This window comes from Micropterus dolomieu, linkage group LG12, assembly GCF_021292245.1.
Source record: "Micropterus dolomieu isolate WLL.071019.BEF.003 ecotype Adirondacks linkage group LG12, ASM2129224v1, whole genome shotgun sequence".
NCBI classification, from domain to species: domain Eukaryota; kingdom Metazoa; phylum Chordata; class Actinopteri; order Centrarchiformes; family Centrarchidae; genus Micropterus; species Micropterus dolomieu.
This window is the reverse complement of record NC_060161.1, coordinates 15,685,096-15,709,592: the sequence shown is the minus strand read 5'-3', so window position 1 is coordinate 15,709,592 and position 24,497 is coordinate 15,685,096. Positions and strand designations below refer to the sequence as shown.

The following is a 24,497-nucleotide window of genomic DNA, read 5'->3' as shown; positions in this document are numbered from 1 at the left end:
CGTTGCCAGGGGCAACACAAGCACCAGGCGACGCATACGGGCAAAGTCACGATTAACTTTTTACCTTGACAACTTTCAGATTATTTCAGTGTTTTGTGTTGTTCTGAATGTAGATGATCGTCACTGAGTGGAAATGCCAGCAAAGCCAGCTAAAAAGGGATCAGCCAAAAAGTCCAATGCTGCTGGAAGCGCAGGTGTCAACAAGAACTGGGAGACTGGTCTCACCAGAGCACCGTTTGAAGAGGTTTGTTATCCCGCTTTCATTCGTTTAATTTAACTCGCACGTTCAAAAAAAAAATCTGTTTTATCCCTTAAGCTCTTATTGCCTGGCTACACACGGCAATTAGCCAACTTTTACAGGTTGCCAGTGTGACGTTAGCTAAGTTAACGCTACAAAGTTTAATGTTTCAGTGACTATAACAAAGTCACTGTGTAATATGGTGAAAAACGTGTCGCCAAACAAACTTCCTGTGGCATTTGATACCGTAATTAACGTTAGCTGTGTAAAAAGATTCCAACAGTAAACCTCTGAGTTTGTATTTTGACGTACAAACCGGAAGTCAGCAACACTTGCTAGATTGTAATACGGCGTAGCAGCTTTCTCACACCGCAACATTCAACAGTTAGCTTTCTTCTATCAGTAGGGAGGTCATGGTCATGTGATGTAAGTCTCTGAGCCCATTGGAGCGCTTGTTTTGTCCACCTGTCTATTAACGTTAACTGTAACTGAAATAGGTAGAGGCATGATGTGAAATCTGTATAACCTGTGGTTGTTGCAGGTTTGCAGTTTTGATGATGTGCGTGTATTAGTATGTATTATCCTGGTATTATAATGCATTTTCCAGGAGTCATGGCAGGCCTGCGTGTCTCTTGTGGTTGGGAGAAGTCCAGAGGATGAGAAACTGATCCAGGCTTTGGCTTTGGCCGTAAGGCAGCCACTACGAAAACTTTTCAACTTGTTGACCTGGGAAAGCACCCTTGCAGAGGTATTCTAACTTTGGTTCAAGTTCTTTTTATTTTTACGGTGCCCTGTATTTTTGTAGCGCTCTTACTCCGTGATATTTTTTGGGGGTCGCTGCACTACTTCAACAAACGATTTTAGTTCTCAACTCGTCATTCATATGAAATAAACAGAACTTGGCAAAATCATTAAGCTGTTATCACCTAACCTCTTGGGGGTCTATATAGCTTTCACATCTTTAAAACTAAACTGGAATGTTGCATTTCCCCAAATTTTCTTAAATCTGCAATCATTAGTTCAACATTTGTACTCAAACTATAGTCACAATCTAAATGACTTCATGCTTTCAGCCGTGTATTGAGTTTTCCACAATGATCTGTTCCTCGTAGAGCTCAGATTTTATAAAATAATTCACTGTACTGTGCAGCTGATCTACTTTATGAGGTACCAAAAAGTACTAATATACCTTGTATTTTGTGAAATGAAAACGTTCTCCTTTACAGATCCATGAACTGGGGAATCCCAAAGCAAAAAAACCTGATGATGTCCCCACGTTCTATGAGGTAGGCCTGGGATATTTAGATGTTGGTTAATTGACACACTACAGTAGAGAATGAAGGTTTCTAATATGTAGTGTCAATGTACCAGTGTCCTCTGATTGTCAAAAAGAAATCCTATGTGCTTTCTTCTTTGTGTTTGTGTCTTGTGCAGGTTACAGAGCCTGCTAAGGCACTGCTGGAGGCAGGAGAGGAGATTCCCTGTGACCTGATGGCAAAAATACTGAAGTTCCAGCTGCTACAGATCAAAGCCAATGATCAGCAGCGGAGGGAAGCAGAGCAGGTGAGTGTTTCTTTATATATGCAATTCTGTGTGTTAGTTATTATAATTTAGTAACACTGGAGTGGATTTTCACTCAGATTTCAGTTGCAGTATTGTTAGAATCATCAGAATTGCCCTTAAGGAGTTAGTGGCAAGTAACCTTTGAATCAGTATAATACAAGCTATGATGTGAGTCAGAGTCTCTTCTTATTGTCATTTGTTTCCACATCTGTGTAAGGCAGAGGAGGAAGTGGTTAAGGCCGTCCCTCCCTCTGCCAAGAAGGACAAAGGTGGGGCCAATGTCTCTGACAAAAAGGGGAAAACTCCGCCTCCACCTGTTGGACCTTCTAAGGAAAAGAAGACCAAGCTTAAACGCAGGGATGATGTTGAGCCACCAGTGTTTATAGGTAAAAACTAATTATAAATGTATGTGTTTGTGGGTTATGAAGTTCAAAAAGACATATTTGGCTACCACCAAAGTATATCTGTTAGAGAGAGAATAGTTAGACATTGTAATGACTTCATTCACTCTGTGTGTTTTGTGTGTGTCTGGACACAGGTGATGAACCAGAGGATGGTCCTCAACACTACATCCTGGTACTGGGCTTCTACCAGCCCCACCTGATTTGGGAGCTTAATGCCATTGGTGTACATGTAGCCAACGTCATCAAATTGTGTTCAGAGCACACACAAACTTCTGAAGGGCAGCAGGAAAAACACACCTGTGAGAGCAATAAGCAGAGTCTGAGAGCTTCTCCAGTTTTGGATGCAGGTAAAGATCAGTCAGTATGCAGTATGCATAACACCTTTACATATTTCAAAACTATTTAATCTTTTTTTCCATGGATTCAAACTCATCAGTATACCCTTTTTTTATATTTATTGTTTGTTGTTATCTACATTATATCATAATTTTCTCTGTGTGTGCCAGAAGCAGAGGTTCACAGTGGTGGAGAGCTGGCTGTGCAGGCCAGGAAGTTGGATCTCTTCTGGTCAGGTCTGAGACTACTTTTGGACAGCGGTCCACCAGAGTCCAAGCTCCATGATGTGGTTCAGCTTGGCTACACTGTCCCTGATCTCTTGCCTCCCTTCCACATGCGGGACCCTGAGGCTGAGGTGAGTTGGGCTGGACAGATACGTGTTTCATAGATCAACTCTCATTGTTGACATCCTCATATAGAATATTGCAGATTATCATTTGTTTGTACCTTTTTGCTCACCTTTTGTGACCCCCTTTTTGATCATTCACAAGTTCCCTCTGTCTGTCTCACCGTCTCTGCCTTGTTATCTTTGATGCTCAATCAGTTTCACATTGCCTCTGACTTGATTTTGATCTTAAATACTCATCTGTGTGTGGGTACACTGTGTGTCCAGTTGCAGATTGGAAGCCAGATCTTTGAGGGTGTGGCCAATCTCATCTATGACTGTCTGGACTGGCGCAGGCAACATCAGCACTACCTAGACCACATCAAACTCATCAGTGTACCCACTGTTGTTGTGTTGGATCCACAGCCTTCACAGGTACACACACACTGAACAAATTTATAAACGCATCACTTTTGTTTTTGCCCCCATTCATCATGAGCTGAACTCAAAGATCTAAGAATTTCTCTATGTACACAAAAGGCCTATTTCTTTCAAATATTGTTCACAAATCTGTCAAAATCTGTGTTAGTGAGCACTTCTTTACCAAAGAAGCATTGTGCTGTGCGATGGAACTGCACATTTTCGAGTGGCCTTTTATTGTGGCCAGCCTAAGGCACACACCAGTGTAGTACCCACACTGTCTGATCAGCATCTTGATATGCCACACCTGTGAGGTGGATAGATTATCTCAGCAAAGGAGAAGTGCTCACTAACACAGATTTTGGCTTTGTCCAAAAAGTAAAAAAAATCTCCTTTCCTAACCACCTTTCCTAGACCTCGCTGGAAAACATCATGAGGTCAAGGAAAGATGTGAAGGAGAATCCATAAGGACTTAGGAAAAGAGGACCGCGGGGCACAGAGAATCTAACTGCACTTTTCTAGGAAATGTAATTATGCGACGGCGGATGTTAGTGACGTGACCTGCCGTGATGAAATAACAATGTTATGAAGATGGACTACAAAAAGCGCATCTCTGACACTGCGCCCCGTGTTGTTTTAATGCAGGCCATCTAAAGGTGGACACCACGTTTGCATACTACATACTACATTTGGGCCAAATCAGTACGTACTATAGTAGGCGGTTTCGAATACAGCTGTTACAGGTCTAGCGCTTTGCATTATGGGACACAGTATGCGAGGTAGACTGGTCCGATGCATACTGCAGATTTTTCCGAATCAGTACGCCATCTGGGTATTTTTGGCATACTGCAGATTTTGCTTTTGTTTTCATACTACATACTTCAATTGGGCCAAATCAGTACGTACTACTAGTATAGTAGGCGGTTTCGAATACAGCCACAAGTGTAACTGTGGAGAGAGAGATAGAAGGAGAGCGACCGAGCGAGAGGAGGTGCTGAGCAAATATATGCGCTGCCCATTTTAGATAGTAAGAAAACGTGGTCAGCGTTGATAACGTGGCAGGCCGCCACAAATAAATCAGCGTGTGGGAAACACTGAAATAATACATTACATTTACTGTAGAGGTCATCCAGCTTGATCACTGCCTTTTTAAGGCGAGGGTGTCGGCATCTGTGACTGAAGTAAAATCAAGGAAATACATAACTTGAGGCTACACGCTGCAATATTATCCTCACTTTGATCATGTTACAAGACGAGTAACACAGCACGCATGGGTCTCAGTTATTGTTGACAGTTCAAGATATATGCATATAAGGGAGAGAAAAGGCTTAATAGCCAATGGTAACTACCATGGTGATCAACATCCTTTATCCGTCATGGTTGGTGATTTCTCATTTTTATTATTGTAGAAACACTTCATAGCATATTTCAACAATCCGAAACATAAAACGGTGTTGAAACAGTATCAAATTCTGCATGGATGGTTCCATTTAGGCCCAAAAATGACATCAAAACCCTGCGACATCCCGTCGCACATGAGAGATGTAACCGTATTGCTTAGATTATAAACTCTCAGTGACTGTGATTAAACAGTAACGATCTGAGTCAGACAAACACACTGAGCCATGAAACTTTTTGTTGGCGCAGTTATGCAGCTACCAGGATTATGGCGTTTCAGCCATTGCTTTACATCATTAAACTACGGTTATGGTGTGCAAACATGCGCAGTAGACGCTGGTGCCAACAGGAAGTAGCCCTGTAGTAGTATTTTATTGGTCCAAAACTGGCTTCACTGCTCTCCATTCAAATCTGCGGGGTGGCTTCATCCAGTAATATACTGTCTATGGTTAGGAACCTTCCTAAGCAAAAAAGACTTTTCGGACAGAGTCTTTAACAGATTTGTGAACTATATTTGAGAGAAACAGGCCTTTTGTGTACATAGAGAAAGTCTTCGATCTTTGAGTTCAGCTCATGATGAATGGGAGCAAAAACAAAAGTGTTGTGTTTATAATTTTGTTCAGTGTATATACATGCATGCTTGTCAGTCAGTTTAACTACAACTAAGACTGCAACAATTTTTGTTTTGATTATGGATGAATCTGCTGGTTATTTTGTTTTTGTTTTTTCATAAAACATCAGAAAAAGTGAAACATTCCTCTTGTAGTTTCAAATGTCTTGTTTTGTCATGGCAACAATGCAGAAGTCAAAGATATTAAGGGTCCTTGTAATAAGTTTGATATAGCAGAGGATGGTTTCGATCCATCGACCTCTGGGTTATGGGCCCAGCACGCTTCCGCTGCGCCACTCTGCTACACGCCCACACTGTCTGACTCAGGAAGCTAGTACCTTATCGATTACTGCAGGTTGTAGCATTAACACTAATCTTTTAAGTATCATTTTCTTTGGACACTGATTATCACGTTTTTATTGAAGTAAAAACAGGAATCGTGAAAGCATTCAGAGGCTGCCTTATGTTTGTTCATTGTAGGCTTCACAGCAGACTAATTGTTTGATCTCAAAAATGTCAAAAAAAGGTTTAAATGCCCACTACAGATTCCCAAGGTGATGTCTTTATGTCTTGTTTTGTCTAAGCAACAGTGAAGAAATCCAAGATATTAAATGCCCTTGTAAAATGTTCATATAGCAGAGGATGGTTTCGATCCATCGACCTCTGGGTTATGGGCCCAGCACGCTTCCGCTGCGCCACTCTGCTACATAGCTGTAATTTATGACTCAGGAAGCTAGTACCTTATCTATTACTGCAAGTCTTAATGTTGACACTATAATCCTTTTAGTTTCATTTTCTTTGGACACTAATGATCACGTTTTTGTGAAGTAAAAACAGGAATCGTGAAAGCGTTCAGAGGCTGCCTGATGTTTGTTCATTGTAGGCTTCACAGCAGACTAATTGTTTGATCTCTAAAATGTCAAAAAAAGGTTTAAATGCTCACTACAGTTTCCCAAGGTGATGTCTTCACGTCTTGTCTGTCCAAAAAAGGTATTCACAGTAGTATCACAGAAGACAAAGAAAAACAGCATATATTCATATTTTAAGGAAGCCAGAGACGGCATTCTTACTTGCAAAAGTGGCTGGATATTTTAGATATATTCAAACTTATTACTGTGTGTGGGTTTCACGTGCCAGGTTGTGCCGCCCCCTCTGCCCGTGAGTCCACTCTCCAAGAAGAAATCAGTGCAGGAGGAAAGCCCACCAGAGAGAGGTAAAACCTTTGTCTTTAGTTGTCCACCCTCTCACATCCTTGCGCGTGTGTTTGAATTAAAACCATGTTGCCAAACTAACCTTCCTCTCTGTCCTCTTTTCTCTGACAGAGACCGAGAGGCATCCTCTTCCTACAGACGTAGACAAGCGTTACTATAGCAACCTACTCGACCTGGTTCCCCCTGAAGCCTGCTCTGTGCCTCTAATCTTGCACAGTATGCTGGAACAGGTCTGTGAGTGTGTGTGTGTGTGTTGAGAGCAGGTGTGTAGTGAGAGGTTGTACCAAGATTTAGAGAGTTGGAAATTGGTGCCTCATTATTCATGTGTGACATCAGCAATTTGTGGGAAAAAGTGTGATTGCAAATGATACATTGACTAAAGGGGACACACTAGAAATTAGACAGCTAGATGACATATAATGTGAGTAAATTGCACTTTAAGAAAGAAACTAATAATAGCAAAGAGATGGCATATTATTCAGTGTTGCAGCCCCTTTGTGATTTAGGCCTTGTGTCATTTGAACCCTTTTCCCTCATATTTGTGTATGTGTGTGTTTTTAGGTGGTGATGTCAACAGAAAGGGCTTTGTCCACACGGTCCCATGTGGCTGAGGAGTCCAAACCTCACAGTGGTCCTGGGTTAGACCATCAGCTGATCAGCTTCATACTCCAAAGCTTCCTGCCTCTGATGCACACAAAAGAGGAGAGAAGCCACATGTTAAATAGCTTGCTGACTACAGCACAGAATGAAGAAGACAAGAAGGTACAGTGGCCATGCACCAAAACCAAAACACACACACCTTGAGAAATGTACAGTCTAGCATGTGCTGTGCATATGATACAACTGAAAGACTGTGTTGAAACAAATTGTTTTCACTAATTTCGTACAAAAATTACAAAATTTGTTACAGTGAAGTGCCTTGTATATGAAGCATTGGTGGTTCAGTGGTAGAATTCTCGCCTGCCACGCGGGAGGCCCGGGTTCGATTCCCGGCCAATGCATCAAATACCCTTTTCAGTCCTGCCCTTTTAGGCGGGAGGGGTCTGTGGAGCTTAGAGAAGAAATACGTGTCTTGTATTTCAGTGGGCAGGGCCAGTCACAGGCGCTTGCAACACTATAGCCAATCCCCACATGCTCCAGGGTCACGTTGACAATGCAGAGTAAGGTCGGCTCAGCTCAGCTGTGTCATGGCGGGGGGAGGGTGAAATACTTGCTTTCCAGAGCAGAGAGAAAGCATGTGAGAGGAAATCGGTCTCCTCTTGCTTTTGTTGTTATATTATAGCAAGTTGTTAAATTAAAAGCATAACAAATTATAGTTTTATTGATTTTTTTTTATTGACTTTCTTGGTTTGCAGTGTTATTGTGAAGAGAAGATGTGATTTTTATTGCATACTTACACATTGATTTCAAATAATGTAGAGAATAACTGAGCCACAAATGCAGTCCAGCAGATGGTGCTATAATCACAGCAGAGAGTAGCACACACACAAACAGTAGGTGTTTACTGTTAAAAGTAAAGTGCTACAAAATAAATTACTATCAATTTAGGTAAACTAACCACCATCTTATGTAATTTCCTTAAATATGTCATTTTCTTACAGCAATCAATGCATTATGACTTTCACCATTTACAGTACTGATACCCTCTGACTCAGTCAACTGGGGTCACAGGAACAAGTTACATTTTATATTGTCTTCCCCGTGTCTCTGGTCTCCTCCATTGAGGGTTTCCCCCATGACTCCAGTGTTCAGACACACTCTGCACAGAATGAAATTATCCACTCATTTGTCTCTGTTTCATTCCCCTGTGTGTTCTGTGTTAGAGGCTAGCGGAGACGTTCGGAGCAGAGGAGACTCAGAAGAAGTCTGAGCACCCTCTGGTTATCAGACACCACGATGAGAGGGCACTGCGCTTGAGGGATATCAGTGCAAGTAGATTTTTTTTTTTATGTCTGCAGCTGGGTATAATTGATTCTTTTGTGGATTTTGCCGTTTTGGTTCAAAATCATGAATGAGACAAAGGAATAGACTATATAGTAAATGCAGTCTTGGCTCTTGGATCTTTGGACCACAGATGTGTTCTAATACTGTGTGTTTGTGTGTGTCTCTCTTAGGCTGTTCAGGGTTTTGATCCATCAGAGGTGGAGTTGTCCATGATGAGGCTGTCTCCAGTGTGGGATCTGATCCACCCTGTAGGTCAGCAGAGAAACAGCAACTCCTGCTGGATGGCAATCAAACAGCAGCTACAACACTACTGCACAGATGGTCAGAAAAAGTTACCCACCTTAACTCAGTATCTCCATGTTAATAAAAAGATTTATCTCCATTTTTGGCCACTTGTTATCATGATTTTTTTGACTGCATTGATCCCAATAGACAGTGAGAATTTGTTCAGTCCATGTTTCTTGGGGAAAAAAGCACAAATCATATTTTGATGCTATGATATTCCACAGATGTTGTGTCATGGCGGGACGTGGAGCGTTTGTTTCATCAGAGTGTGTTTGAGAGCATGCCACTGACCAGGGTGGACCAAAAGGGTGTACTACTGAATGCTCCTGGGCCAATAGGAACACTGGGAGCAGCACAGCAACCGACACCTACAATCATCCCCTGGGACAACCCACAATCCTACGCTAAACAGCAGCTGAATATCCTACAGGCTAAAGGTCTGTTACTGTGTTGGTTAATTCAATCACTTTGATGTCTCACTTGCATACAGTACTTTACAAGGTAATAACTCCATAATTTATTTCAACTATAGGTCTGACATTTCTCACTGAAGATCCTGGTAACACAGAGGTATTGTTTGTTCTTAATAGTGTAGCTGCTCACATCTTTTGTGTGCTATAATAAAAACAGAATCAGCATTCTGATTTCCTCCCAGTAATATTGCATGTTTCTCCAGCAGGTCATTGGGAGAGTTCAAAGCCAGCTGGACTTATCTGCCATTCAGAGTTGTAGGCTGAGATCTCTGTTTGACTGGCACTATGCTGAACACCACAATGCCTCTATTTTTCCACAGGTGACCTGTCTTATCTCTCTTTCAGGCTGTTGTTTTTTTTGGTTACAGCCTAATCTAACCTAATCTAATTTATGATAAACCAACACCATAGCTATCAAGATTAGACATACCACGGCCACTTCACATTAAAGTCTAGGACTTAAATATAAAAACAACAAATGACACACACTTAAGGCAACATGCTGTTTATCTCAGAAATTAAGAAAATAATACGTAGAAACTTTAAATTTGCGATACAGATAAAACTCATTAAAATCTTATTTCAGCTAAAAATGTGAATTTTCCACCAATCAATTATATTTATTTAGATTTTCCTTGTGTGTAGGTACTCCTGTTAGCATCAGAAGAATACCGCTGCTTGGAAACTTTCAGAGGAAGTCTTAACAACATCCTTTACATTTTCTGTCACAATCCAATGAGCCCTTATCGCCAGTGCAAGGAGTTCTGGGATGTAGCCCTTCACACTGATGTCAAGTTCAGGTCAGAATGCCACGTTTTCAGTTTTCTTCTCACAGGACATGAATCGTATATACTCGGCTATATACTAAATATATGTTTTGCTATGTGAGAAATGAAACAAACAAACTTCTCGTAAACACCATTATTAGAATTATACAGTATGTAACTTCTCAGTTGCAGCTAGTTGATCCTGACTTTATATCAATGTATAGCCTATAAAACCTGACTAGTGAAATGGTGTGTATGTGAAGTGGTGCGTCGACTTTAAATCCCCATTGTTATCGTTTTCGATAGGAATTACCTGGAGCATGTGGCAGATACCATTTCAGATTGGACAAAAGAGGAGGAAATAAAGAGAGAAGCAATGCAACTTGGAAATATCACCCCTGCTGAGTCTGCAAAAGGTATTGGAGCTTGTCAAAGTAATACTCTGGCAATGAGACTATACTCACCACTATACAAATGCAATGTTTGTTTTATTCCTGGACTAGATGAAATGGCAGCAGATTCTGCAAAGGAGGAGGACACTCTGGAGCCAGTCATCAGAAAAGACTCCCTTAAAGTCAGTACCAACTAAAACCAACTTCAAAACATTCACTTTAACAGCCAGCTCTGTTCTGGCCTTTCACCAGTGTGATAGTAAGTGTTTGGACCCTTTACAGAAACCTCCTGGCAATGCTAAATTAAGCCTGATCCCTTCTTACCTATAGAGTCGCTTTCCTCCCACAACTCCGTAGATTGTCAGTAGTTATCCCATACCCATGATTTATAGAGCAAACCACTAAAACAAAACAAAACACACAGTATAGTAACAACAGTTAACTGTGTCTAAGGCAGTTAAAGTACAGTGATGCCAGAATATCTTTCACAGCACAAGTTGGCAGTCACAATAATATCTTATACCTGCTTGAATGTCTTTATTATAAACAGCAATGACTTCAGTGTTACTTTGTGCATGATGGTACAGGCCTGGAAGTTGGAGCAGGAGCGGCTAAAGGAGGAAGATATGGCCAAGAAATCAAAGAAAGAGAATACACTGAAAGGCAAGCAGCAGAAGGAGGAGGCTGGGTTGCCGGACAACAAGAAAAGTAAAACTGTGTCTAGTGGCAAGAGCAGAGCAGAGACAGCTGGCAGCTCAGCAAAGACTCCAACAGAGTCCATTAGTACCACAGCGCCCCCTGTGGAGGAAAATGAAGAACTGCATCCGACAGAGGAACCCTTCAATGTGAGGGCACACACACAAAACTAGTAATTAACTGAATTAATTTTTGCATCAGAACATAAACAGCAGAACATAGATAGGAGATGAACAGATCTGGCTGTGTGTGTGTGGGCCTGTGTATGCGTGATGTGTAGGGTTTCACAGGATACAGCACAGATGGAAGGTTGATCCACGTGTCAGGTTGTCTTCAGTACCTTTTCCCTTCAGATGGAGGACATATCACTGTGGAGAATGTCAGCTACGTTGAAGGTAAAAAGGCAACATTGCAAGTTGTAGAAAATGCTTCTAATGTGGTTGTGCTTCTAAAGCACAACAAAAGTGCTTAGATCTAAACAAAATCAAGCCCATTTTAATTCAGGAAAACATCCCCAGCAAACAGCTCACCTACATGCTCTGTGCTTCATAAATGGGAAGTCAGTCATTGGGAATGAGATTGTTCATGAAAAGCAAAGTGCAACTCAGCTATTACTCACTGATACCTCGTAGTGGCGACAGGTGCTTTGAGTGATTTTCCACATGCACCCATACATTTTGTGCTGTTTTCACATCCAGGTTCCAGCTTGATGAAACTGGCCGTGAAGAAGGATGGGCATCATTTCTTCACACACATCAACCAAGTTGTTGTTGTTGATCCACCAAAGCCTCCCCCTCAGCCACAAGAAAAAGAAACCAATGGCAAAAAAGAAGATTTTAAAGGTAAAGATACTGATCATGCTACAGACATTTGTAGACAGAGCCCAGAATTTTTATCCATCATTTGTGTGTGTGTGTTTGTGTCCTTTTCAGTGTCACAGCCTGTGGAGATGAAAAGGATGAGGCAGGGCTCCCTCTCAGCAGTGTTAGACAATGGAATCCACCTCTCATACAGTTTCTTTGGCCCCACAGGAGAATACATAGGTGTTGCACTTAACACACACATGGTTTTTCATCCTTTGTGAAGTTTTTTACTCTTTCAAATTGAAGGAAGTATTTACTGTGTTCCTGTGATATTCTAGTGAGTCCCCAGGAAAAAGCAGGGGGGTCACCAGAGACATCCACCTCTGTCCCCATTCCTGTCTCCTCCTCCACCCACCGCACCAAGGGGACAGACCTGGATTCATTTCCTCCGGAGTCCCAGGATCCACAAAAGAACACATGTGTACATATACACAAATAAATTAAATGGCTCTCCAGCCTCAGTATGAAATAGTATAGACCATCTTGTGTTTTGAGCTTTTGCTTTTTATTGTGATGTTAATATTACTGTTGTTACTGTATTGCTCATATCATATGTTCATTTTTGTATATGATTGTGTGTAGTCTAAGGTGTGTGAAGGCCAGCCAGCACTGCCATCAACTCCATTCAACAGTCTCAACCTGTCTGTTCCTAATGGCCTACTGCTGAAATTTCTGCGAGAGGACACACAAGGTCAGCGATGCGCTTTCTTGTGTGTACCCTCACATGTGCACTTTTACAAAACTGTAGGAAAGAGCTCCAGTAACTACATTGCATCTCTGGAATGACTGTTGTACATCAAAGAACTCATCAGCAGAGCAACGCAACCCATAAACTGTTACAATGAACCGTTAGACACTCGTACATCTCCCACACTTAAATTTACCTGCTCACACACTTTGACAGAAGAAGATCTTGCCACATTGTTTGATGTCTATAAAATAGTGTAGCTGCGGACCGGAAGACGGTTGTGTTAAATGAATGTGCCCTCTTTTATGACTCACATAGATTAATTCTCAGTAATTTTATTGTGTGTGTGTGTGTGTCCAGGAGTGTCCTCGGAAGACCAGGGTATGTTGGTGAAACAGAGCTTTCCTCTTCATGGTAGGGGAGTTGTAGGTCATCTTCAGGACCCATCCCTCTCCAAAGAAATGTCCCGCATTGTCACCAGCGAGGGAGCTGTGATCCGATACATGAGAGACCGGTCCACAGAGGTAAACCAACTGTACACACATATTCATATTTACACATAGAGGAATACATACCAGCAAATATATGACTGATTTGTGGTACAAGTTGTACAAGCAGGGCTGAACCATCAAGACTTCTTACTCATAAATGGGGACGAGCTCTTACGACACATGCAAACCCGCAAATCATTACACAAGCACACAAATCACATGTGTACTACAGGTTCTGTTTGCAGACGGCTCAGTCAGTTTCAGCCAGGATTCTGGTCCAGTGTGGGTTCCTGACTCCAAGATTGAGGAGGAAAACACGTCCCAAGAAACTGAGGACAACAAGAAAGGTTAGAGTGCAGCACCACTTAATGCAAACCAGTGTTTCCTCCACCTTCTTACGTAATGGGCCCCTGCTGTGAGGACAACTAAGTATCACTTTGTATGTTTTGTGTGTGTCTATACAGAACAGAGCTCAGAGAAGGAGGCTAATGTTCAGAGAGGGTGTTGGTTAACAACGACTCCATCTGGAGCTCGCATCAACACTGTGGGGACCACACACAAATACACACCCACCACGCCCCTTCTCACCTTCACGGCTACAGACCCCATCACCCATGCGGTAAGAGTGCTGTATTACTCCTGACAGTATACAAGTTATCAGTTGTCTCCATTATAGTATCATCGTTTTCAAGGTTTCACGATTAATTTGGCAATATTTTGATGTTACAATTTAAATATTTTGTCATTGTCCGACAAGTGTGTGATAGAGTTTTGAAAATGAGTGTTGGTGCCTTTCTGAAAATCTTTAGCTTGGCATGTGTTGTTGTGTCAGGTGATGCAGAGCCGGGAGGATCTGGTGGTTTCTGTCCAGAACCCAGACGGATCTCTAAGTGTAGAACATGCAGATGGAACCAGGATCACCAGTCTCTACCAAGACAGACCACCAAACACACCGCAACACATACTGCTGCACACAGGTCACCAGCATACACACTACTAAATACTTGCCCACCTCACAAACATGCATTTAATCTTTTTAAATGACCTGAGCCCCTGTGTCTGTTTCCTTTCCAGGGGAGCAGCCTGAGAGTGTGACCCTTCAATCAACTAATGAATGTGCATGCGGCCACGCCGAGTGTGTGTGTGTCACGCGCTGTGCAGACAGCGTTAATGAGAACGTGCACATCCAGGATACTTGTGACAACAGAGAAGACGTTATCATGGGCAGTACAGGGAACGCATGTGATGAAGAGGGCGCTGGATACGCTCGTACAAAGTTGAGCGAGTGTGAGTCGGTGTGCGATGAAAGGGAGAGTAGTGTGTATGCAGAAGAGACTGTGGCTGAGAATGGTAAGAGGAGTGCATGTGAGAGCAATAAGGGGAGTGTGTCTTCCAAAGAGCGGGTGTTGCTGGTGGAGAAAGAGGGCTGCGCCACAGTGGTGATGTACCCAGAGCGACACACGGCTCATGTCTTTTTAGCCGATGGAACCGTCATCACTGGAAACAACCAAGGAGCCTATCAGGTGGGCGTTTTACAGCAAATATCACATCTATGTTTAAAGCTGTTATGTGTGTGGCTTCTATGTGATTATGTGCAACCTTAAAATTAGTCTGCTGGAGTTAAGTTTTTGTTTAAAAACAAATTAGACTATTCTGGTGGAAAGTCTTGGCATGACCAGGAGATGGCACCAAAATTAGACTCTTGTACAGTGACTCATAGATAATTACACAGTTGCACCTTTAGTTTGTTTGCTTACATTTGTGTGTGTGTGTGTGTGTGTGTGTGTGTGTGTGTGTGTGTGCGCATCCAAGGTGTTCCCATCCAGTGTGGGGCTCCTGCAGATCCGAAGTGATGGGAAGTGTGTGTACTCGTCTGACACACTTGTAACCCCCAGTCCAAAGGGTGACACTCCCACAAACCAACCTGGCAGCTACACAATGTGTCATTCAGACAAAGTGGCCTGTGACATTACAGACCCTGATGGGAACCACTTCCAGGTCAGTTAGGAGGCTTGTAAGAAGATGGGTTAGTATCATCATGTACAGAAAGGTACAGGAATGACCCAAGGAAAGACAGGAAAGACTTAACTAAAAAGACTTTTTTATACTATAGCATAGTGTTGGAAACAATGACTAACTGAAAATATATTCGATTCCATCTTGAACACGACCTTAAGTCTCCACTCATTTCAGCAAATTAGTTTTCCGGGGCTTCTCCCTTTGCTTCACTACCTCCAACGACTAATCCTCGTGTAATCCCTAGGCTGTTACAAGGTTGATATCTTATTAGGCTGAATTTCTGTTTTCAGAATTAAACAACAAATTCAAGGGCTCAGGGAGATGTTTAGACAGCCTGTTATGTAAACGTCACAATCTAAAAAAAATAACAGACATTACTGTTAAGTTTTCTGGTGATCACACGAGTCATTAAAACTAATTCTACCACACAAGTTAATCTGCCTCTCTGAGTGAATTCTCTGAACTGTGTGTGTGTGTGTGTGTGTGTGTGTGTGTGTGTGTGTGTTGCAGGTGATGGAAGACGGGCAGTTATCAATATTGAACTTCAACCCTGCTCCAAGCGCACTTAAACAGGACGAGGAGGAGCCAGAGGAGGAGGACAGAGAAATCGCCAGGATTAATGTAAAACACAGAGGACATTATCCCAGGTGGGCCTTTATCCAATATGCACTGCGCCTTAAAGTTATATTACACTTTAGTAAAGCTCTTTCTCTTTATGACACGTTTAATCAGTTATGAAAAATTACCACTTTGAGGACATGTAGTCACTGGTATTTATTTGTTATTGTTTAATACAGAAAAGGGAAATCCACAACCAGCTGAAAACCATTTTGAGCTATATTGTCAAATTTTTCTCTCTCTTCATTTTCCACTATGTAAAAAAAATAAGTTAGTAGTTATGAGACAATATTTGCTGCTGTTACAATACTGCTGTTCCCTGAAAACATTCCTGTTCCAGGCTTTTTCTGGTGCATGAGGATGGTTCAGGTACAGAACTACTGAGCTCTCAAAGCGTAGAGGAAGTGCTCTACCAGGCATACTCTGACCCTACCATAGCACTGCAGCGGGAACCACTGCCAGATACACAAGGTGCCCTGTTCAGTATCGTAAAAGATCAAGAAATGTAATACTCATTAAAAAAAAAGCATTTTAGAAGTACAGTTTCATTATTTCATCTAGCCAACTGTTAGATAAAAGTATTGAGTGCACTTTCTCAATCTATTATCTATCAAATGAGAAATAAAGGTCAATCATCAACATGACGTGTGTTTGTGACTTTGACAGATGAGTTCGGCGTTACAATCCTAAAGCCTTGCCGCTGCAGTGTGTGGTCCCAGTGGTTGCTAGAGAAACAGAAACCTGACATCACCCCTCCCAACCTCAGAAGCCGCAGCTGGCACGACTTCCCCAGAGTAGAGGTACAGGTACACACATATTGCACACGTACACATCTGGCCAAACAACACACTAACATTTTCCCTCCTCTGTCTTTGTTCCAGAAGAAGAGCCCAGGTCCTCCATTTGGTACCAACATGGGACGAGGTTTGACTCTGAGAGAGCGGTCTGGTGGTTCTGCAGCAGAGCGTCATCCTGTCAGGAGCTGCCCTGAAGTCCTAGAGATGAGGGAACTTTACCAGCATCGACCATTCACCACACCACTCAAAAATAGTGTAGACACACGACTGAAGGTAAACAAACACACGTCTGTGGTCATGTGTCTAAAAGTCAAGTCACGTTTTGCTAAAATAAGTAGGTAAAATTCTACAGTGGCACCGTTATTGGTTTAGAGTGGAATAGTGGTTAAAATGTAGATAGTGATTGGGGGGATAAAGCTTTCTGAAGCACTGAAGCACTGAATCACCGTGAAGCAATTGTGCTGAAATGGTTCTGTTTCTGAGCATCTCATTCAGTCAAAAATGGCGACATCTGCTGGCCAAACTCTTACTATTGCAATTGCATGGATCGATTAAATCTGAGACCATGACGAAAACAGTTATTCAGAGTGCAAGCATTTTCACTGCTTTTATTATTTTTAATTTATTCAAGAAAGCTTATATTGTAAAAAACAGATTCTACAGCTCTGATTTTAAACACTGACGCAGATTGACAAGAACATCCCGTATTCAAAACCAGCGTGACACCTCTCTTATAGGAATGTGACATAATGAGGCCTCGTTTGGGGTGCTCACGTGATTGTTGGCGCGGTGAAGCGAGGCACAGAAGCATCTTGCTGCAATCATTCTGCTTTGAAAGGCAGATGCTTTGTTGAGTAGTTTGATTGGAGCGCGACATTATCTACAGTATCTCACAGAAGTACACTCACTACTTTACATTGTAGCGAAGTGTCATTTCTTCTTTTGTCACATGAAAAGATATAATCAAATATTTACAACAATGTGAGGGGTTGTACTTCCTTTTGTGAGATACTGTAACTGTGGAAAATACCAGACTTGACCTGAAAACTGTTGGAGATGGATGTATTTTTTGCAGGATCCTGACAATTATTGAAATGTGGCTTTGACTGCAGGAATACATAGAGTGTTTGATGGAGAGGGAGCAGCGATCAGAGGAGATGAAAGTTAAAGACCCTCGTACTGAGGAGGAGGGTGTTCATGCCAGTGTTCTGCTCAACCTGTTCCTGGTCAGGGGACACACACACACACACACACATACAGTAATGCAGAATAGGTATATTCCCACTTGCCTTTACTTTAAATTAGTACAACAGGCAGAAATGTGTTATCATGAGGCTCTTTCCCCACTGCAGAGATAGAAGAAGACCTAAAAGAACATTCTACAAATAATGCGAGTATAATAATGTTATACAATATTAATAAATTGTTTATAATGTATTTTACAGTCTTTTGCAGAAGAAGAGGATAAAGGTCACGCCTTTCACCAGAGGACGTCAGGTGGGCTGTCTGCATTGTCTTACGAGTTGGCTGAAAGAGAAGTTACACTTGCAAATCTCTGGTTTCCTTCATTCACTTTTAACTACTTAAGTATACCTATTTCATTGTAATTATTTTTAATTAGTCAAATTTAATTAGTCAGTGGAAATGTTCCCAGTCACACAGAGCAGTTTGTGTAACATTTAAGTTAAGATGACAGAGGTACTAGAGGTTTCAAGTTAAATATTTTGTAGTTAGAAGTAAATAGTACGTGTGATTTAGTTTTAGTATGGTGTTAAGGGGTCAGAACACTTGGGCAAAATGTATACTTCTCCTTACTCCTTCTGTGTGCATCCACAGTGGACATAGCCAATCTGTACAGCCAAGGAGTTGGAACCCCAGCTGAGCAGTCGGATGTTTCAGAAGACACAGCCACCGTAGCTAGTGACAGGTTGGAGAGATTAAAATGGCATGCATGAATAAATAATGTCATGCTCTCTAAAGTGGCAGATCTGTGTATTTAAATATGTTTTAAACTGTATTACTATCCTCTTAATCCCCCTCTACTATGCAGTTTTGCTAATGAAAAAAAGTCAAAATGGATGGAAAGACTTGCACAATATAGGTAAATAAGTGTTTCTTTCCCACACTATTTTGTGAGTCTGTGTTAATTAACCACCACCTTAACATTTAGTTGCTAAAATCCATGAAGATTTTCTGTTTCATCATTCACTGAAACACTTCAGTGCATTTAAATAACGTCTCGGGTTACGTATGTTACCCTGGTTCCCCGAGAAGGGGAAAGAGACACTGCGTCGGTTACAACACTATGGGAACGCCTCTAGGCGTAGCACTCCAATCCTATTGGTTTGTTGCTAGAACGGTAAGGTGTGACAGAATAACCGGAGGAGTATAAAGCACACCTGTACACACTCATCATTAGCTTAAACTATGAAGCAGGCGCTTCAGGCGGAGAGAGAGGTGCGGCGGGCCGACGCAGAGTCTCGTTCCCCTTCTCGGGGAACCAGGGTTACATACGTAACCTGAGACGTTCCCCTTCGAGGGAACTCGAACTGCGTCGGTTACGACACTATGGGAACGAGATACCCACTAAACTGTGCCGAAAACCCCGCCTGCCCCAGTGTGCAATAAAGTGGCACGACTAAGAGGAGAGTGCACGAGTGCCAGGTGTCAAGACTGTAAAACCGAATGAATGTGTGCGGAGTGGCCCAGCCAGCCGCTACACAAACATCCTGCAAAGAGGCCCGGAAAGGAGGGCTCGAGAGGCTGCCATGCCTCTGGTAGAATGAGCCCTCACAGCCACAGGTGAAGGCAAACCGCGCACCTGATAGGCCAGGGAAATAGTCTGAACAATCCAGTTGCTAATAGTATGTTTGGATGTTGGGAGCCCAGCCCTGGGGGACCTAAAACACACTAGCAGCTGGTCAGCCTTCCTCCAACGGGAGGACCTCAGAGTGTAAATACTCAGTGCTCTGACAGGGCAGAGCAGATGAAGTCTCCCGTCCTCCGCCGTCACATGAGGTGTAGGATGAAATGCCTGCAGCACTGTGGACCCTGCTGCACAAGAAGGCACTTTAGGGATGTATCCTGGACGAGGGTGCAGGATAGCCCTAATATTCTCCGGGGCAAACTCCAGGCTTTGCGGGAAACCGAAAGCGCTTGGAGATCCCCACCCTCCTCAGAGAGGTGATAGCAAGGAGAAAGGCCATCTTGAGGGTCAAGTGCTTAGCCTCAGCTGACTCCAGGGGTTCGAAGGGGGCCTCAGCCAACGCCCCAAGAATCACCGCCAGATCCCAAGTGGGAACCTTGGACCGAGTCACAGGTCTCATCCTCCGGGCACCACGGAGGATCCGTGTGGACGGGGCCCTGGAGCTGAGGAGGGTCTCGACTGCTCTGGCTGTTAGACCCGCCTCTAGGTACTGTGCCCCCTCAGGGGCCAGACCCACAGCCGTCATACGGCAGGGCAAGGGTGAAGAACCCGGCCCTGCGCCTGGGACAGCAGGTCTCTCCTCAGAGGGACAACGAACCAGGACGTGGTGGCCTTGGAGATCGGGCAGGAAACTCCTTAGAGCCTGGAACACCGCCAACACCTCGAGACAGGGCGACACGGGGCGGCTGTGGCTCAGGAGGTAGAGCGGGTTGACCGTTAATCGGAAGGTCGGCGGTTCAATCCCTGGCTCCCCTGGTTGCGTGTTGAAGTGTCCTTGGGCAAGATACTGAACCCCAAATTGCCCCAGTGTATGAATGAGTGTGAATGTTAGTTTCCGTTTGAGCACTTAGGCTCAGTGTATGAATGTGTGTGACTGGTGAATGCAGATGTAGTGTAAAAGCGCTTTGAGTGGTCGAAAAGACTAGAAAGGCGCTATACAAGTACGGAGCATTTACATTTACATTACAGTTGATATGCCACTCGGACTGATGCACCTGCCAGGATCCCCTTGCAAAGCGGCCGCCCATGACCGCGCCCCAGCCCGTGAGGGAGGCGTCTGTCGAAATGACCATCCGGCGACAAGACCCTCCCAGCACGGGCCCCTAGGACAGGAACCAAGTTTCCTTCCAAACTGATAGGGAACGAAGACACTTGCGCGTAACCCAAATCAGACGGAAAGGATTTCCCCTCGGGGAAAAACCCTGGGTCCTTAGCCACCACAGCAGGGGTCTCATGTGCAGCAGTCCAGATGGTATTACGCTGGACGCAGCGCAGCCGCCAGGACACCTAACACTCGTTGAAAGTGTTTTACAGTGATGGCGTGGCCTAACTTCACCCCTTTCACGGCAGCCAATATGGTGTCGACACGTGCTGGAGACATTGTTGTCGAATCCCATACTACCCCTAGGAACGTAGTCCGTTGGGTGGGCGCCAGCACACTCTTCTTTGCGTTGAGCCTCAGCCCTAAATGCAGCAGATGAGCCAGAACGACATCTCGATGCCGAGCCGCCAACTCTCGAGAGGGTAGACACATTCCACGGCCCCTTTCCTCAGCAGAGTAAGAACTTCCTGTCCCAACACCGGACCTTGCTCCCGGCGGACCACAGTCCAAACCACCCCGTTGAATTTTGGAGGGCGGGTTTTGAACTGTAGTCGAAACCCATCTATGGCAGTGCGCAGGACCCACGGAGAAATGTTCGTAAGGCTCCGCCAAGCCTCTGCAAAGTCTGCCTACGGAACCAGCCCCTCGGGGTAACATCACCCGTTGCCACGGCGTTGGGGACCTTGGTCGGCCTACCCCGGTCTTCAGGACCTCTTCCCTGAGCTCCGTCGGGACTGGATGACGGTCCTCAGATCGCGTCTCTCAGAAGGCTGAGGTTGAGAGCGCCGTCTCGCTGCCCCAGCTCCTCGGGGGGGCCCCCGAGAAGCGATACTCTGCTTCCTCTCCTCTCGGTAGGAGCTCGTAGAGGGAAGGGACCTACGCCTGGCAGCCTCAGCTGCCTTGGGTCCAGACTGGCGAGGGAGGTACTGGCGGAACGCTTCGCCCTGCGTCTTAACGCTCCGTGGTTCTGCGAAGCTCCGCCAGACCTTCCTCACAGGGACCCCCCCTCTGAACCATCTCCTGTAGCAGGTCGGCTTGGTAGGCTTGAAGCACCGCCATGGTGTGCAAGCTCGCACCTGCATGGCCCGCTGCCATGTACGCCTTCCACACGAGCATAGATGTGGTGCGACATGGCTTGGAGGGTAACGCCGGCTTCTCCAGGGAGGACGCAAGTCGAGGGGAGAGATAGCTCGCAAGCGCATCCTCCACCCGAGGCATCCTCCCATAACCACGGTCCCTAACCCCCATCACATTACTGTAGTTCAGTGATCGCGGTGTGGAAAGCCTTGTAGGGTCTGCCCCATGATTTACTCAGTTCATCATGTAAATCAGGAAAGAATGGCAGAGACCGGCGTGGAGGTGCCGCGTGGTGCTTAAGAAACCTTTCATCAAGCTTACCACTAGCCTGTGGTGTCTGCTCCTCCTGTGGCCAGTTGATGTTGAGCTTAGCCACGGCTCTAGTCACCACCTCCAGCAGCTCGTCATAGTCGGCACCCGGAAGTCATCGTCCACTATGCTGAGCACGTCTGCCTCCTCGTAGTCGGATTGCTGCAGCGTCTCCGGATCCAAACCGCGAGCGGGAAAAGCCGAGAAACGGGCTCCCGAACGAGGAAAGGAAGCGTCGGAGCCAGCGGATGAAGGTCGGGAAAATGCCTCAGCCATCCCAAAATCCTCCGACAGATCACGCTGTGAACCTCATGAGGGAAGCCGCTGGGCCCACGCCACGGGGAGAACATATCCGGCCATCCTCGGAAAAGAGAGCCATGCTGTACCTCAGTACCCGCACGGAAAGGGCTTCGCAATATCCGCAGGCAGCCCCCTCGAGAGTTGCCCGGGCGTGCTCCATCCCCAAACATGAGACACACATCTCATGAGAATCTCCATCCGTGATGTACTGAGGGCAAGGAAAAACACACCTTCTGTACATCTGGTTGCCGGACATGCTAGTAGACTTCTTCTTCAGGTAAGACACACTGCTTGTAGGACTGGAGCTTCTTCAAACAACATACAGAGCGCCTGCTGAATAGAAAAAAGCTAATGATGAGTGTGTACAGGTGTGCTTTATACTCCTCCGGTTATTCCGTCACACCTTACCGTTCTAGCAACAAACCAATAGGACTGGAGTGATTTCATACACGTTCAGACCTGCTACGCCTAGAGGCGTTCCCATAGTGTCGTAACTGACGCAGTTCGAGTTCCCTCGAAGGGGAACACTTACCGCAGCGTAGGTTAGGTGCCTTATGCAGCCTGAGAGCTACTAGTTACATGTGTTGGTAAGCTAATGCTAATCGTGGCTAGCATGCCGATGTTACAGCCTACATTATTTTGGCGCTGTCTCACACGCTGGTACTGAGGTAAAAAGATGTTTATGGTGACAGTTGCAAGAGTTCACACAATATTTACTGTTATCACTCTTGACTTTTATTTATTTCTTTAAAATAAAAGACGGAGTAAAACGGATGAAAGAAGTCCATGCTTGGGTACATGCTGGGACAATGTTACTGACATAAATGAATATGAATAAATTGAATTTGTATATTGAGGTTGCCCTTTGTTTGCCTGTCTAAAATCTGAGAGTCATGCTGCAGCTTTAATTACGTGTAGTTTTTGGTAAGTATAGTTGAGTACTTAAATGTGATATTCAGGAGAAGACACACATGAAAGGGACAGCCAAATGATACAGGAATTTATATGCAGGGCATTTTCTGTGTTATCTATGTCATTTAAATGTTTATTAATATGTTGTATTTGGTTATGGTGAAAAACAGTAAGGAAGTAAGTACAGAGCAGTAAAGTAGAATGAGACGTCAGTACGTAAAGAGTAAGTCCAAGAATGCACGCTACAGAGAGCGCTCCTGATTAAAACTGTATTGTCATATTTCCAACAGAAATTAAATGTGTTGCACCAGAGTGGGCGTCGCATCATTCTTACACATGTAACGCAATCAATGCCCTTTTAGCCTTTGGTGTGGCTCAAGAGATGGCAGTTTTGGTCGGTCTGTCACCCTCTTTGGTCCAGACTGAAATATCTCAACAACCTTCAGATGGATTGCCTTGGAACATGGTGCAGATATCTACGGCCACCAGAAGATAAAATCCACTCACTTTGGAGTTCCCCTGAAACTCACGCAGTTAAGTGTCCCTGTTAGATGGACTGGCATAAAATCTTACACCGACATTGATGGTTTCCTAGCCAGTGTGACTAATGACTTTTGTAATCACCTGACTTTTCCTCTACCACAACCACGAAGTTGATCTTTGGGGTTTTGAGTGAAATGTGGTATGGATTGACATTGAATTTGGTAGACACAGTTGTGTTTCATACAGAATGAACGGCACAGTCAACTCATATTGTGTGATTTTTGTTTTAAATGTTCCCTAGAACGTGTTTAGTGCCAATGACATTCCGAATAATACATTGTCTATAGTAGTAGTTAGGTTTGGGCCAATAGACGATGCCGTCATTCTTCGGCGATGGTTGAGCAGGCATCATGATTGTAAAATCTAAATTTTTCACGTAATAATGCCATGTGAAAGCAGGTTTTAATCACCATGAACATTATTATTACAAATTTTAAATATGCTTCGTACCTTCCTTGGAATTCTCTTCTCCTCACACTCCTCACCTCAGTTAAACGCACCGGCTTGTCCCGCCTCTCTCTGTCTCCCCCCTCGCCCGTCTACTCCACTTTCTCCATCAGCAGTACGCTTTATAAAGTTGCCTAAAAAACACAGAACTCGTCCTTATTCCGTTATCGCTATCACGGCAGCAGCTGAGCCACTTGTGGGCTGTGTGTTCACTGCTGCTTTACCTGGTCCGTGCTTGTAAAATATCCACCGGGACTTTTAACATCATACGCTACCAAGTTTTTAACCAAGTAAAGTCTGTACAAGTGAACACATGCACATAAGACGACCACTACCCCCTCAC

At 44.1% G+C, this 24,497-nt stretch overlaps 1 protein-coding gene and 3 non-coding genes across 8 annotated transcripts in view; 2 read left to right on the top strand and 2 right to left on the bottom strand.

The window, feature by feature from the left end:
- Positions 1–24,497, top strand: part of spag17 (sperm associated antigen 17) — a 68,855-nt gene continuing 44,358 nt past the window's right edge. Inside the window, exons 1-39 of one of the 5 annotated variants that reach the window (XM_046065401.1) lie at positions 1–244; positions 846–986; positions 1,465–1,524; positions 1,673–1,801; positions 2,019–2,187; positions 2,340–2,552; positions 2,718–2,896; positions 3,155–3,301; positions 6,432–6,507; positions 6,617–6,735; positions 7,067–7,267; positions 8,329–8,433; positions 8,620–8,770; positions 8,959–9,171; positions 9,267–9,304; positions 9,411–9,527; positions 9,853–10,007; positions 10,281–10,390; positions 10,478–10,548; positions 10,954–11,211; positions 11,343–11,457; positions 11,761–11,904; positions 11,995–12,105; positions 12,204–12,346; positions 12,508–12,616; positions 12,974–13,137; positions 13,337–13,451; positions 13,569–13,723; positions 13,937–14,081; positions 14,179–14,627; positions 14,917–15,102; positions 15,634–15,770; positions 16,082–16,212; positions 16,408–16,541; positions 16,623–16,811; positions 17,651–17,764; positions 17,984–18,035; positions 18,375–18,465; positions 18,589–18,639. In XM_046065401.1, coding sequence (XP_045921357.1) covers positions 134–244; positions 846–986; positions 1,465–1,524; positions 1,673–1,801; positions 2,019–2,187; positions 2,340–2,552; positions 2,718–2,896; positions 3,155–3,301; positions 6,432–6,507; positions 6,617–6,735; positions 7,067–7,267; positions 8,329–8,433; positions 8,620–8,770; positions 8,959–9,171; positions 9,267–9,304; positions 9,411–9,527; positions 9,853–10,007; positions 10,281–10,390; positions 10,478–10,548; positions 10,954–11,211; positions 11,343–11,457; positions 11,761–11,904; positions 11,995–12,105; positions 12,204–12,346; positions 12,508–12,616; positions 12,974–13,137; positions 13,337–13,451; positions 13,569–13,723; positions 13,937–14,081; positions 14,179–14,627; positions 14,917–15,102; positions 15,634–15,770; positions 16,082–16,212; positions 16,408–16,541; positions 16,623–16,811; positions 17,651–17,764; positions 17,984–18,035; positions 18,375–18,465; positions 18,589–18,639 — 5,498 coding nt within the window. In that variant the 5' untranslated portion in view covers positions 1–133. Of the gene's footprint in view, positions 245–845; positions 987–1,464; positions 1,525–1,672; positions 1,802–2,018; positions 2,188–2,339; positions 2,553–2,711; positions 2,897–3,154; positions 3,302–6,431; positions 6,508–6,616; positions 6,736–7,066; positions 7,268–8,328; positions 8,434–8,619; positions 8,771–8,958; positions 9,172–9,266; positions 9,305–9,410; positions 9,528–9,852; positions 10,008–10,280; positions 10,391–10,477; positions 10,549–10,953; positions 11,212–11,342; positions 11,458–11,760; positions 11,905–11,994; positions 12,106–12,203; positions 12,347–12,507; positions 12,617–12,973; positions 13,138–13,336; positions 13,452–13,568; positions 13,724–13,936; positions 14,082–14,178; positions 14,628–14,916; positions 15,103–15,633; positions 15,771–16,081; positions 16,213–16,407; positions 16,542–16,622; positions 16,812–17,650; positions 17,765–17,983; positions 18,036–18,374; positions 18,466–18,588; positions 18,640–24,497 lie in introns of all 5 variants that reach the window. The other 4 variants (XM_046065398.1, XM_046065400.1, XM_046065399.1 and 1 more) reach the window with 4 other exon arrangements.
- trnam-cau lies at positions 5,526–5,597 on the bottom strand. The gene has a single exon. It is a non-coding gene; the product is annotated as a tRNA-Met (tRNA).
- On the bottom strand, positions 5,928–5,999 carry trnam-cau. Its single transcript has one exon. It is a non-coding gene; the product is annotated as a tRNA-Met (tRNA).
- trnag-gcc lies at positions 7,436–7,506 on the top strand. Its single transcript has one exon. It is a non-coding gene; the product is annotated as a tRNA-Gly (tRNA).